This window comes from Natator depressus, chromosome 10 (assembly GCF_965152275.1).
Source record: "Natator depressus isolate rNatDep1 chromosome 10, rNatDep2.hap1, whole genome shotgun sequence".
Taxonomy (NCBI): domain Eukaryota; kingdom Metazoa; phylum Chordata; order Testudines; family Cheloniidae; genus Natator; species Natator depressus.
This window is the reverse complement of record NC_134243.1, coordinates 66,638,084-66,654,311: the sequence shown is the minus strand read 5'-3', so window position 1 is coordinate 66,654,311 and position 16,228 is coordinate 66,638,084. Positions and strand designations below refer to the sequence as shown.

General features: G+C 35.3%; 1 protein-coding gene across 2 annotated transcripts in view; it reads right to left on the bottom strand.

The window, feature by feature from the left end:
- The window catches only part of EFL1 (elongation factor like GTPase 1), a 150,953-nt gene that overhangs the window by 120,236 nt on the left and 14,489 nt on the right, over positions 1–16,228 (bottom strand). For both annotated transcript variants that reach the window (XM_074966436.1, XM_074966437.1), the window contains exons 8-12: positions 15,495–15,618; positions 14,345–14,421; positions 14,067–14,203; positions 12,268–12,390; positions 7,793–7,892 (exon numbers count right to left, since the gene is read on the bottom strand). In XM_074966436.1, the coding sequence (XP_074822537.1) occupies positions 7,793–7,892; positions 12,268–12,390; positions 14,067–14,203; positions 14,345–14,421; positions 15,495–15,618 (561 nt within the window). The remainder of the gene's footprint in view (positions 1–7,792; positions 7,893–12,267; positions 12,391–14,066; positions 14,204–14,344; positions 14,422–15,494; positions 15,619–16,228) is intronic.

The window sequence follows — 16,228 nt, the reverse complement described above, 5'->3', positions numbered from 1 at the left end:
TGATGTATGTACAGATTGGGTACAACGAGTTGTATATTTGCACTGGAAATATGTTCTTAAAATTGGTTTGGGAGGCAGTGCATACACCAAGCTGACAAAGCCTAGACAAAGGAATGTGGATTTACCTGTCTAACCAATTTGATTACAGGCAGAGAACAAGACAAGTACATTTACATATAAGGTAAACAAAGCTATCAAGTGGCAGAGGAGACAGCTTAGTAAGCATGCTGGATGACAGAGTCTGCACTCTAGGACAACTTCCTGGCTCTTGAAGCAGAGACAATGGACTTTGGACAACAAAAGGGAGAAAAAAGACATCTGAGTTTCCCATCACTTAATGTACAAAAGAGACCAGAGCCCTTGGAATCTGTGAACGGTAGATCCTCCAACCATGTGGGCTGAAGACTCTGAGAAATGAATACAGGTAAGGAATTGCCTGAGGCCAAGATTGTAGTCTATTAAATTTTAGACACTAGACAGCATGCTTTATTTGTTTTGTTTGTAACCATACCTGTTTGTGTGTCTCTTGCTTAGTATCACTTAATGTCTGTTCTTTATTGATGAATTTATTCTTGTTTTATTATAAAACCCTCTTAAGTGCTGTGGAATATTGTGAAGTGTGAATCTTCAGCTAACTTAACAGGCTAGAGTGTACACTGTCTCTTTGGAGGCAGCACAAATTTAACAATTTCTGTGAGTGTCACACAGAGGGACTGGACAACGGAGAAAGATGTCTCTGGGGGAGTCAGGTTCACTGACTATTCCCTGCAAGGCCAGGTTTAAACTGGCAGAACCTTGAGGAGTTTGCTGGTAGACCTGTGTGGCAGGAAGCTGACACACATTCTAATCTCCAGCTGAGGCAAAGGGATAACACAGTGGTTTACTGTTCTGGGTGTCCTGAACAGAATGTCACAATGATAAATAAAATAAAATCAACGTTTGCTGTGATACTTTTGTACGATGCTTTAAGCTACTCCTTTGTAATCTCACAAATACTCAAAGAGATCCAAATTTCACCCATTAATGCAAACTGTACCTTCAATCAGTTCCATATGTTTTAGTTGAACTCATATGTAGCATGTTTCCATACAAATGAAGAATGTATTTCAAATCAAACACATTAAATAGGTTTTTTCCTTTTCTGAGACCATATTTTACTTTGTTAATTACATAAATAGGTGTCATTCCCAAATGTTGCCCTGTAATTCTGACAGGATGTTCAACTGAATAGTGTCAGTGTTCACTGTTACAGATTACTTAAATAAGGTTCAGTGCAAACCACAAATGCAATCCAGGAACAGATCAGCTCAGAGCAATAAATGTAGCTGCACTACAAGGCACAGAGCACTTTAAATGCAAGTGTCAATTTACCTGCAAGAAGATGGTGAGTTTTCACACAGTTTAGAGCTTTATAAATGTTCACTTCTTTTGATTAAACACATTCGCAATGTTGTTCGTTAAAGTGTAGCAAATTTTAACTGTTTATATTTCTTTAAATATAATCTTTAGGGAATATCAGACAGGAAAGTGAGTGCATTAACAGTTGAAGTATACACCAACCTGTTGGTTTAAGACATGCAAACAAGCAGCTAGCAGAAAAAGAGACAGTCATCATAGTAATTTCATGGAGAATTGTTGGGGAAGTGCCAATTTAATGGTGATATCTAAGGAAAAATGCCGATTTCATGCAGATGGAGCAGAAAGTATCTTTGATATCATTCAGAGGAAAGTGGTAGGGATATTATGAGATCCATACCACCTGCAATAGTCATAAAAAAAGGCAGAACCCCATATAGCTTTTATGTGACTAGTGTATGTGTTCTGTAGGTAACACTAATCAGTTCAAGATAAATGGAGCTTTGGAACTTTTGTATATTTTAATCCCAAATTAGGTGGATAATACCTGCTAACCAGGTATAGCCTGGGTAGATCCCAAGCATTTTCCATCTTGCACTAATGGCTTAACAGCAGAAGAACTATTTGTTTCAATAGTAAGAGATTAACATATATTTCTGATTACAAACATATTTAATCTTATCATTGAACAGTCTGAAGGTAGAAGACATTACTTGTTAATTTCACAACCTTTCAGCAAGATAAAGGCTTCTAGTAGCAGACTCAGAAGAGGGAATTTTAACCAAAATCCCCCCCACCCCTGACCTCCATTACAAAACATGTTTATACAGGACTTAGTAATACCTACTTTTTAATTACTCAGTTTCTAAAATACTTTACTAGAGTAAAACGGGCAAGGTCCTCTTTCAATGTTTTTTCTACCTAGAAGGCAGGACACATCACAAGGATGAAGTTCTTCGGTTTTGTGAACTCATCCTCTCGCTACTGAATATCTCATGAAAATGCATTTTAAATCTAAATATGATATGGATTTTATTTACTCATATTTGTGGTACTTGAGGTTTATCAAATTAGAAGATTTCAAGTCAACAGAATACTATGTCTGAGCTACTTCTCACATGAAACTGAAGGGTTGGTTAGTGAATTTCAATTTTATGTATATAACATGAAAAGTTATGTAATGCTCTCCTTATACTTCAGGTTTATGAAATTAGTATTCAGTACTACTTTCTTGGCAGTCAGACTCTAATCTGGTTTATGATGGGGAGTTCACAAGCTAAAAAATGAAGCAGGTAATTAAAAAAAAAAAAGCAGTGGTTGGCCCAGAAAACAGTTTCATGAATGAATGTAATGTGACTTTAAAAAAACCCATGAGGTTACAAAATTAGACAAGTCTACTTTGTGAGACAGATGCCTAGTAGGTAACCTACATTGACAGTGACCTTCCACAATGCAATAATATTTTCACTCTGATGAACTACTGTTTTCTTCTTCTTCTTCTCTACTAGGCACAAACATGCTTTTCTTCAGTTTCATGGCTTCTTATCGGTCATCCACCTACCCTTTACTATAGTAAAAAATTTCTGTGGCCCAAACAAGAAAAAATTTCCAACCATTCATGTATGTTCGAATAGCCATATTCCTCTCATAAAGAAGGGTCTGCCTCCTCTCTCTTCTCCTTCTTGCCGTTTTAAGAATTTAGGACTGAATGTTATAGAGCAGACTTATGACAAAAGCTGAGCCAAGAATAATAATCACTTTTATGCCCAAGTCATGCCAAGCTGTAGAACAAAGCACATTTACCTTGAAGTTCTAAACTACTAAATGCAGTTGTTTATGATAGATATGCAGGCAAAATACAGTAGATGCTCATCTCCCAGACCTGACACCTTTTTTTCCAGTTGCTGATTTTACAGCAGAGAAAAAAATATGAAGTGTCATCCCAGAAAGCAATTCAGGGCAATTACTTGTCACTAGCTGTGGACAACTGGTTGCTGACTTACAATACACTATCAATAGATTCCTTAACAGGCTGAGCCTCTCCACAGACTAACCTGCCACGTCCATTGCTAATTCCCAGATTCAAAATTTAATTATCTCTTATTCTGAAATTATACAGAATTTATAGGAGTAGGAATATTCTGTTATATGAGAACCCAACAGTTATGAAAAAAAATACAATTTTTTGCTTTGAAGTTTACCCACACAGGACAAAGCCATCACAAAGTGTTGAGCAGGGAACAAACCTTCCTTGGAAGGGAGATGGACACCCAAATTAGTCTAATCTATTTCCAGCCTGTATAAATCCTGTTCTAATTTATTTAGTTTCTTCAGTTTATTATTTCAGTTTGTTTTTGTTATTATAACTAATGCCCTAACAGATTAATTTTAATGCTTATTTCTAGATATTAATTTTTATTTAAAAGATCTAAAAGTATTTCCCCATCCCCGTTTCTTCCTATTGTTGAGCAAGACCCTGTCCTCTCCATGTTAATCACTCCCCATCTGCACAGGATGGGAAGGTTAACCACCCCAAAGCACTGTTGTACCCCAAACCCAGAAGAGCTTTCTCCACCTGGTATTGGAGTTAGTACAGGGAGCAGGGAATAGAGACTGGGGCAGGCCAGGAGGAAAAGCGGATGGTAAGAGATTGCAAATTGTCTCCCCTCCACCCTCTACAGAACTTATGCACATAACCCTTCCCCCACTCTGGGGAACTGTCATGGCCACAGAAGAAACTGTGTGCACTGTGGCCAAGTTAAGATAGCTGGAGCAACTTTCTGGAATTCTTGATCTTGCAGTTAGTACTGCCTTACAGCTGTTTTTGCTGTTAACTATGTATATAGAACACAATGACTGCTGTAATTACAAACACACTTTCAAATCTCTCTCTGCAAAATTAATTTTTTTTTAATAAGGACCATACTTTGCTTCACTAAGGTATTTTTTTCTCTTAAAAACATGAATGGCATACATTTGTGGATTGTTTAGGAATTGTTTAGCTTTAAACTCGAAGACTAAATACAAAAGAATTTATAATTGGCTAAGTCACTGACTTTCATAATGGCATTCAGTGTTTAATCAGATCATTATTTCAATGTGAAATTAATAGAACTGTCTAATCACTAAACCTCTATGGTTTTGATAATGAGAAGAAGTCCTGGCAAAAACAAAAGTGTAATTTAACGATACTATTCAATTATCAACCAAGTTAAACACTTTAATTGGCTCGTTAAAGCTAATCATCTATTAAAATACTTTTGATGTGAATACGAAAACATGAGGCACTAAGTCTTTTAAATGTATTGAAAATGGGGGGGAACACTTTTTTTTAAATCTTCACAATCATGAATATGTCTAAAGTCTTCCAGGAAGAAGTCAATTACAACTAACACCTGCTTTTGATGAAAGTTCTGAAACCTTAACTTTTGATGAAATAATCCAGATACCAAAAAAAGATTAGATCAGAGGGTTTCTGCACCAATAATACATTACTTAAAAACTGCCAGATAGATGCAGGTTTCTCCAGATTTATGGAAGTAGCTTACTCAGCACAGATGCATTGTTAGAGGTTTTTCAAAGCAGGTCAGTGATACTCAGAACTATGGATTTATGTTTCAAAATACCTACCAGAGTGCAAAAGCATAATCCTATTTGTGACTACCTGTATTCAACTAATACTAGCAGAATTTATTCAACTGAAGAGAAAATGCAACAAACATTAAAATTTTGCAAATATATTTTGCACGTAAGTGCAATTTTCACAAACTACAGTCAGTGGTGCATGTCTTCATGTTACAAATCATTCATTAAACGGCAGATGGGTTTGTTTTGGAAACATGACTTTTTAAAAAAAATACATATCCTAAAGAATAAAAAGTGGGATACAAGTCTCTACAAATATCTGAAACATGTAAAGCATCAAGGAGGGAGATGAATGGCTAAGGAGGGTAAAACAGACAAAAGAAAATGTAGGCCGAATACCCAGGGAGAATGGGGGTAGGAGGTTAAGAGTGAATTCTAATGAGCAGTGGAAGAAGTAAGGGGAAGAAGAACATAGATGAATGCTGGCGTCTGAGGAAACCATTAGCTTTGCAAAGTCAATATCAAACGCAATCTGTTTTTTAGGAGCCCAGATTCCACTTAGAGCATAGGACTGACAATTATTACCATGTAATTTTGGCCAGAAATTTGAAATTAAAACTAGCTTATTAATGTTTTGGCCTTTTGTGATCCGCTTGCGTAAAAGCTGACAGCATTTGTCTGAAACACCCCCATTTCATAAACAGGTTTTGATCCTGCTGTGAAAGTGGGCTCTTCTTTCTAATTATTCCACTTAGATATTGGAGTAGCACAATTGGCTCACTAGGGAGAAAATATCTAAGGTTTGGACTCTACACAGTGTGTGGGCTATATCTGTAAAGCAGGCTGAGAAAGGTGCCTTCTCATGGAATGGAAGAAAAAATAGCCACAATGAATGTTAATTAAAAGTTAAGACTAAGAAGACGACAAAGTTGGTAAATTACATCACAGATATGAAAAAAACATGCACTAGATATGATTTGTATCCAATGAAATAATAAACAGAACAGCACCATCTAGTGTTCAAATTCATTCTCCATAAATCCAATGCATCATTCCCATTTGTGAATGACTATTCAAATCGACATAATCTAAAGGAAAATACTTTATAAGCATAATACCTGAAAAAACAGAAGAAGCTAATAGCATAGCTCTCTTTGCACATCACCAGCCAATAATTCATTTTAAAAATGTAGTCAAACATCTCATCTCAAACTTGTTTCAGAAAATGTATCTATTTTCAGGAAAGAAAATGTATCTGTGTGCTGGAAAGGGAAGATTTTATATTGCCTTCATCTGGAGGTTATTTTGGCAATTAAGCATTTGAGTTCTTGAAAAATCAACTGTGTAATCAGTTTAAATGTAATTGTGCTAATTGGTATTCGCACAACCAAAATTACAGCTTAAAACCAAGTATTTTTTTCTTATAAAGTTCCGAAACTCTCAGCAGTCGATCATAAACAAATCTTTTTTGCATAATATCCAGGTAACTGTATTAAATCTATAGCTATATTAAGTCTAATGCTGAATGGAATATATTAAAATGATCACTCAAATACTATATATTACAACTGTGATGTTTCTGCATCTCACAATGTTAGAAATGCAAAACACATTTAGAAATAGTTAACCTTATGATCAAACTGAAGTTTTTAGGGCCTCCTTGAAAAATAAATATGACAAGAGAAAAATGGTTTGCTTAATTCACTGCTATTATACCTCTTTTTTAGGCTGGATAGGGCAAAAAATGAAAATGTAGAGATTGTAAATTACAAAACTGTGTACTGAATTCTTTATCAGTGTTTACAAATGAACATGTGGAGAAAATAAAAATATTTAATTACAGAATTACAAAACTGTGGTTACACAAACAATTTCATTGCCAATTCAGACTCAAATGCAGATTTAAAATAATCTCCAACTAGGAAAATATACCATATAAAACATTCAGAAAATATAAAAAGACTTAAAATGTTGTCTAGAAGATTTTGTTAGATCACAATATAAAGGAAAGAAAATTCATGTGAGATTTTAGCATCAATGAATTGTCTGTGTGTAAAAACTATAGAGATAGTAGTCCTAATTTTCAAACATTAAATATGGCAATAAGCCACACCAAATTCCATTAAGTAAGCGAGTTTCAGCATATGAAGACTAAGTGAAACAGTAATAGGCAAAGATCTAATATAGTAAGAGGACAAGTATTTTCTTAAATGCTTTTCCACATCTATATTCATTCATTCTGAAAAAAGCAGTCCTAGTATTCACAATCATACAGACATGAAGAGGCTACTTAATAGCGTTGTAAACTATTTAAAATGCCCTAGAGATTTACAGAGATTAAAGGTTACAACTAATCCCATTATTATGAATGTCTCAAGGAAATGTAGTTCCTCTTAATTGAATCTGATAAATTATTTGAGTCAGTTTCACCTAAAGCACTCCACTGTCACAACAAAAGGGTGTCAGAGAAACATGTTACCAGACAGTGATCTTTGAATAATAATGAGCAATACAGGTATCATGATGGGCTTTTGAGTAATAATGTTGTTTTCCAAATAATAAGAGTACTTTTTAGATTTTGACAAAAGATTTAAATTAATCTTCAACATGTACACTAAATTTTCAAAATGAAACATGAAGCAAAAGAGTCAGTCTTAAATTTATTTAGTGCTCCTTCTCCTTGTTTAAATCACTTGATATTATTTCAAAGAATAATGAATAACTTCCTTACACCAAAAGCAATCTATCAAAACTTTCATTATAACTTAGTTACATTGGAGTGATGGAACCTTAGTTGGAGGTATCTAGTGTTATCAACGTGGATGATGGCCGAGTGGCACATTTTTCTTACCTTGGTTTGTTGTGTGGTAATGTTTTAGCGTCAATTGCAAACATTTTGGAAACAAAGACAATGACTGGGGCTGTGTCTTCACTGCTGCATTTCATGAACACTAAACAAATGTGAAAGGAAATGAGGAGGCAATTTTGCAAAACTGTGGATACAAGATGTCTATTTTTTTTATGCATTATACATACTTTTTCTTTCTGAACATGTCAAAGGGTAAATTAACAGGAGCAGGGGACACTGATTTAGCATTAATATTCAATAAGTTTGCTTATACCTTCAAGTCTGTTCCACAACATGAAATCAGAAGGGGAGAAAATTTGTGAAAATGAAAATTCTGAGTAATGGATGACAAGTTACAAACACACAAATAAAATGAAATAATCTTAAAATATCAAAATAACATTTAGGACGTTGGTTTAGATTAGACTGAAAAAGAAGGCACAATTTAACAGTAGAATGCTGAACCATCTAGCGTACTGTCTCAAGTTCTTTTATTTCTTTCAAAAGTAAGGCCATGGTCCTCCAAGTAGCTATAAATGAACTGGATGTCAGTGTCTGCATGAATCTCCACTGATTTTAATGGGAGTCCAGCAAACATGGAGCTCCTTGCAGGATGACTGACCTAAAACCTCAATACGAGGTGTTTGTATGTTATTTCCCTCTTTTCAAATTCTGTACTTTTGAGACCATTGTAAATGATTTCCATGACACTACAACTGCCTTTACATTTATTTTTGTACATCTCTGAGCACATTTTGTATATCTACAGTAATTTTTCTTTAACTGGTAAAAACCAATGTCAAATGGTAAACAAAATAACAAATTCCTCTGACCAACTTATAAACATGGAAAACTAACTCTTCTCTTGACCTGATATAGTCAGAAAACACCCTGTAAATTATTTGGCCAAACAACCTACAGGACTATTACTATGAAGCAATAAGACACTCACTAAAATAGCTAGGAATACAATTGTATTTTCATAACTGAAAACAATCAAGAGACATAACAAGGAGGAGATTTCCTCTGATTAACTTTTATTGCCGTAATTTTCAATGTGGCTTATGGAGGTCAATATATTTGATTGCCTTGCTTCATTAAGGAATGCGTTAAACAGTTCCCACTAGTTGAGAAAACAAAACCGAAGGACTGTCAACTGGACAATGATAAGCTCCATCCCCATGGATTTCTTGAAGTTCTCTCAAACATAATGTCTTCACTATAGAAATGAAATTATGTAAATATTTAGGTAGCCAATGTTCAGATATATACTTTGAGCGGTTATTAGCATTTTAAACATATATCTTCCCTCTATTGTTAGTTCTCCTGGAATACTTCCTAAAGCAGAACAGAGGGGATCTTTTTTATTAAATTGTATTACAATCGTATTCTGTAATAAACATGGGTCCAATGCAAATCAAACTTTTCACACAACCCAAAAATGTGTGGTTTCCTATTTGATTACATCCTTTCCTACAGAAAGCTGAAAAATCTGATTACATTTTCTTTAGGATTACTAGAATGTAGGGGGAAAATAAGATGTTTTCTATTGAAATTTCCTTCCTGGAGAGGGCATGGTCACATATGTACTTGGCATTATATCTAACCAGTGTCATTTTTAATATTTTTCAACTTTGATTTTCAACTCTGTTCAATATTTAATACAACTTCACCATCTCCAGCTCTATCAGAAAAAACAAAGATTTGTTAATTACCCTTTCAAGACATCCATAATTTCCGTCCGTATCTTTAATTCAAACATGTATTAAGAGTGAGTTATACCCCTTCAATTTAGTTTCAAAATTTAGTAATGTAGTTTAGTTGTGAAGTGGAAATATACGAGGGAATCAGTTTTCTCCAGGATAAATTATTTTGATCACAGATTAGCAAACATTAACCTGGACAAACGTATTTTCTTCCCATTAAACTATTTTTGATTGTTAACTTGAAATCTGGTGGATCATTAGCACTGTCTATTTTGGGGTAAAGCACTGACATTCACAGATGCCCACCATTTGTGAGGGTAGGGGATAGAAGGAGGGAAGAAAAATAATCACATGGAAAGATCTCTCATATTTAACAGAATCAGCATGGCTTCCAATTCTCAAAGAAAAGCAGCACGCAGTCGATACGTTATCTGTACAAAAGAATTTTAGGACTGCCTCACTATCAAGCCCCAATCTTGCAAGAGCTTCCATGTACGTGATCCCGTACAAATGCAGAGCTCCACTGACTCCAGTGTAGCTGTGCACAGACACGGGGATCTGTACATGTAGAGGCACTTGCAGGATTAGGACCACTATGTGCTTGTTCATATGTGAGCTCATGATTAGTCTGTAAGCTTAAAATCATGTATAGCTCTTAATAGCTCTTCTATTACTGCCTTTATCTGAGCGTAATTATTGAACTTGGGTCATTCTAGTTCCTGTTATTTTTAATAGTTCTGAACTCAGTGCTGATATCAGTCTTGACACACTTTGCTTACAGAGCTTCAGAAACCCAACATCTGTTCCATCCATTAGTAAGATCTGTGGTTATTGGTGATATGGTTCTTCAAAGAAGAAATAGTTTGGTTGAGGTTGGTAGTGCTGCGAGAACCTGAGGTGAAATCCTCGCCCCACTGAAGTTTATGGCAAAATTTCCATTGGCTTCAATGGGATCAAGATTTCACAACTGCTTTGGACTCTCTCACAAGAACGGGAAACTAAGTTGTTGCCCAGTTAATCTTTCATTTAGTAATCTCTCTGATCATTCTGCCAAAATAGTAAAATTATGAAATCTAGATTACATTTTAAGAAATGAAGTTATGTAAGTATTTCACCAATATTATGTACAATGTTTAAAATGTAGGAAAGCAAATGATGCATAAGTCCTCATTTTTTCTGTTTTTTGTTTTGTTTTTTTGCCTAATTTTCCGATTGTGTGTGACCAGATTACACTCAAGCAGAATGTTTTATAATTATTTTGTTTGGCTGAAGATGACCTTGTGAGTGTTGCTGTATTTTTTAGATGATATACCACAGCAGATTGTCACAAAACTAAAAAGTTTAAAAGACAAACACACACCTAGAACTAAAAAGAAAAAAGAAAAGGAGTACTTGTGGCACCTTAGAGACTAACCAGTTTATTTGAGCATGAGCTTTCGTGAGCTACAGCTCACTTCATCAGATGCATAGCATCTGTATCTGTACATAGCTGTAGCTCACGAAAGCTCATGCTCAAATAAACTGGTTAGTCTCTAAGGTGCCACAAGTACTCCTTTTCTTTTTTCTTTTTACGAATACAGACTAACACGGCTGTTACTCTGACACCTAGAACTGACAACTATTAACTGATCAAATGTTCTCCTATACAGATAAGTCATAACTATTCTTAATGGACATCTGCAACACTCAGTACAAAAAAGGTTTCCCCATTCAAATGCCAGAATTAATTTCCACACTATTTTTAAAATAAATAATGAAGCATTTTCTCAATAATAAATCCATATGTAATCATGGTTTAAATTCTTAATGCTATCTTCAAGCTTTCTACAATGAAGTTACTGCCTGTACAGACTCAACGGAACAGCTTTCTTTGTTATGAACAACAGTTTCCCATGGAAACAGGTGAAGATGAGCCTGCTGGACTACCTTTCCACACATTACTAGGGTACGCTAGACTAATTTGTTCTAACACAGATTTAAAGGTTATTTAAAGACACAGCCAAATCAACTGAACATGATTTTTACACTATGATAACATCAGATGGGCATAGCTGATCAATATACCTATAAACATCAGATCCAAGTTTAAACATTGTGACAAAGTTCCTCCTCTGCCTTGGTGGGTTCTGCGCTTATTGGCGGCTTTGCTCACCTCAGAGATTCACGGCAGCCCTGATTAGCCTGTCTTAATTGATTCTAGTAGCTTCTTGATTGGCTGCAGGTGTTCTAATCAGACTGTCTGCCTTAATTGTTTCTGGAAAGTTCCTGATTGTTCTGGAACCTTCCCTGTTACCTTATCCAGGGAAAAGGGACCTACTTAACCTGGGACTAATACATCTGCTTTCTATCACTTTCTTGTAGCCATCTGGCCTGACCCCATCACAACACCTAGTGACTATATATTTAACTTGGTATAGCAGTCAATTCCCTCTCCATTACATTTGCATTTAGTTCTAGACAACAGGAGACAATGCTTACCTCCTACCCTTCTCTCAAAACCCTTACACATAATTTCAAGCCATCAATATACTCTATTTGCAACCTGAGGGGGTCGAAAAGCCATGCAATACACACGGTCTCAAAAACATACTGAACAATAAAATAAGATGCCTAATACTCTAGCACAGCATAATCAAAGATCTGGTGAACAACAGCATGTACACTAAATGACAGTAGCAAAGCAGAGGTTATACAGATAGTTAAAGACAGATATGGTGAGTGCATTTAAAAAAAACCTGACATTTTCAAGCTGTTGAGAGAACATTTACTTACCCTTTTTCAGTTCTTGAGTTTCTGGGGGTAGAGAATCAAAAGTTCTAGCTCCAACACACATCAACTTCTCTACCCTCTCAACAGTAATATCAAGAGGACTGGGAAGTTTACTACACACCATAGCTAAAGCACTTTGTTAAGGATGTACAGAAACTTCATATACGATTCTTTATTAACTAGAAATTAGGTATATGCATCAGATATTGTATTTATCAAAAATGTTACCATTTGTGTGCACCAACTGCCAATGTAGTAATCCTTCAAAAAAAGACTTTTTAAAATATATATATTTATGATCAAATAAACTACAAAATAGAAGCATATTGTAAGCCCATCCGACCTCAAAAAACTTCATAAAATTATTTCTTTTAAATGTACGCATACATGCAGGAACACCAAGATGGTGGAAATCAGAGATTAAGTACTTTAATGTCACTGAATATTAGAACAGAGAAAATAGGTCAATCAGTATACTTATTTGGATAGTATAAACTGCTTTAAATTTAAATCTCAATCATTCTATCAATAAGGGAAACAGACTGAAAACATAACAGGTAAGATTTTTTTAAATTCATTAGGACTATATCAGCAAACATCAGATTACAAAGGAACAAAACCACTTCCAGTGGTGACAAAATAGAATTGAAACTAGAATTGATACGGAGTATAACCCTGGTGAGAAGCTGAATCAGAAATGGAAGACATGTAGGGAAAGATGACTCCATGCAGAGAGATGCCATGTTCACATGCCTCACTAACTAGTCCACAACAGATACAGAATTTAGAAAAATTTTATATGGATAATTAATGGACAAGATCTACAAAGTGACTTGACAAAAATGCAGCTTACTAGAAAAAAGTAACAGGAAAAGAAAGAATTAAGAGGGTATTGAACTGATAAAGTAGACTAAATTATTAGATGAAACTAACGGGAATTTATTGCAGTCCCAAGACATCCTCCCTTGCCAACAGAATAACCACTGAAACAAGTTCTTGGAAGACTGGAGCAACTTTTGACATCAGTAAGTCCTCCCAGCATCAGAAAGCAAAAGTGTTTAACTTGCAAAATATGGCTAAACATGATCTCTTTTTGGAAAAAAATGACTTTTTTTTTTTTAACATAAACACCAGCTTGATTAACTTATTAGCTTCTTTTCAAATAATTATAGTCAACTGTTCGATATACAGTGGGCAACATTATAAACTATTTCCCAGTGTGCAGTGATTCTGGTACACATCATATTCCATGTTGTGATAGGTGCAGGAAAACTATCTGGGCCCATTAAACAAAGAGTTAACTACAGTGCGGTTTCCCTCTCCCCTTGTGCTCAAGAGAAAAACTATAAAGAACAGCTATCTTGGAAGAAGGGGATGGGAGGGAGAATGCCTTCAACTACATTTTTATAATCACATATATTAGTTCAGGGGTTCTCAAACTGGTGGTCAGGACCCCTCAGTGGGTCGTGAGGTTATTACATGGGGGGTCACGAGCTATCAGCCTCCACCGCAAACCCTGCTTTGCATCCAGCATTTATAATGGTGTTAAATATATAAAAACAGTGTTTTTAATTTATAAGGGGGATCGCACTCAGAGGCTTGCTATTTGAAAGGGGTCACCAGTACAAAAGTTTGAGAACCACTATACTAGTTAAAAAGACAAAGATGTATAAAACTAGATTTCTAGGTGATATCTTTTTTTAAAAAAACATTTTACACAAATTATACAAAAATACATAGGTAACCCTTTGAAGTCTAAGAACTGCTGGTAAACAACCAAATAGCTTTTTTCTTAAGGATACAGAGCACTGCCTGGGATATGGGTAACCATTGACTGCAAATGGCATTGAGATGAACTTTAGGATCCGCATGATGTGACTCACGTGTACCAATTTTCAATCCCAAAGAGGTGACAATTTTATCTATTTTCTCTTTGTCTCTATGGAAAAAAACAGCAACAGAATGATGTGTCACAAGCATCTACAGTATTTGATTGTGATAATCAGAATATTTCAAGAATCTTCATCTCTGCAAAAAGCATGTGAAAAGGATTCAAAGAGAACATTGGGACTTCTCCTACCTTTTCAGGACAGCTTCATATAGACTCCAGATGTTGTCCAACACCAATTGCACGAACAGAGGTTTCTTTCCTTTTGACTAGAAGAGCACACACAGTATTTTGGAGCTTCAATAAACATTACATAGCCGATAGCTTAGCACTGATCAGTTTCACAATGAATAGGTCTGTATGATTAAACTACCAACCTCCATAAGTAGTGTTTAAAACTAGTCATATTAGATGAAATCTGTTGTTAATCTGTCTGTATATAAAGTGAGGTAAATCAACAGCCCTAATCAAATCTGGATGGAGTAAATTATTGGACCACATGCCATCAAAAAAGTCAAAGGACAAAAGGTTTAATTTTTAATAAGAGAGACTTATCAATACTGATCATGTCTGTCCTGAGTCTGGTTATACTTAATAAGTATTAATTCTCACTTCTACAGACAGAAGAAAAACTATATTAAATGAAGAGGGAGAGAAACTGCTCTGCTCTCCCAGGTTTAATAGTGGAAATACTTCATACAAGAGAACTGAAGATTCCCAGCCATGGTCTTCATAGGCTAAAAATACCATATTCACTCCATGAAGCAATGGAGTGACTAATGAGGCAATAATCTCTAGTCTGGGAGGGTACGTTTATGATGCTTTCCTGGAGCAAAACTGCTCTAAAGCTGGAAGACTCCACAAATAGCATAGAACTGCCTTAGTGGCTCCTACACACCCTTCCTCTCCTACCAGCTCTCATCTTTCATTATAGAAGCATGGCTAGCATCTCCGTACCCTGATGCCTGGCTGCTGGTATGCCCTGTATGTTGGGCATGGAAATGAGGCATGTAGGAGGGGTTATGCTGGCTCTAAGATATCTGAGGGTTCCTTTGTGCAAGAGGAATCCCTCCAATAGCCAGATTCACCACCAATCTCCTGAGGCAAAGCCGCCCCAATGAATGAGAGGCTATTACTTCTATTTATGCAATATGAATTTTAAAAAATATTGAGGGCAGAATTTTCATGCCATACTGTGAGGAATGGAATTAGAGACTATCAGGCTACAGCTCAAATAATGTATTACCCATGGATATTTGACAGAAAACCTTTTTATTTGTTGGAAAGAAATTATAAAGGTCAACAAGGAGCTTCAAAGTAACATGTATCCCAGCAATATTACCTGGTCACCCTTCATTATCTTCTTTGCCTTTGCATTTAGATAATAATCTCCCCACAAGGTCTTCAAAAGTACTGCATGTTTGATTCCAATCTTTTGGCTATACAGTTTTGCAAAATGTTCAATGCTAAAAGAAAGAAAAATCTATCTTGATACAAATTGGTATGCACAACATTACACTTATAAATGTAAGCCTGTGTCAACTTATGTGATATTCATATCTAAGTAGTCTTGCATCCCTATTTTACCCCCACAGTTTCTACTGTTTTCTCTTTAGTTCAGGACACTTAATTTTAAAAATAACAATATTTAACATACATTTGTATTAGTTTGAACATTTTTTTTTTTTTTCATAAAGGCCAACTTGAAGTCTGAATCTGTATCCTAACTAAAGTAACTGATGTTTGTATAATGTCATTGCAACATGACAGGACACAACATAAATTATTATTCATATTAAGTCAGGAATTTCAAATTCAATCTGCGGAGAGGACCATGTTGTTTTTTAATTAGGGTCCGTGGCCAGAATTGCAAACTTAAAACCTAAAGCCACGTGAGGATTATGATATGCTACTGATTATTTTTATATATACACAAAAAAAGAAAGAACGTGTATCCACAGCTCCCGTGACTTTGCCAATATTTATAGATACAATTTAACAAATCTATTAGCTGCTGTAACTACTCCAAAAATTCCTCCTAACTCCCATACACATCAATATCAAGGGAAAAAGAAA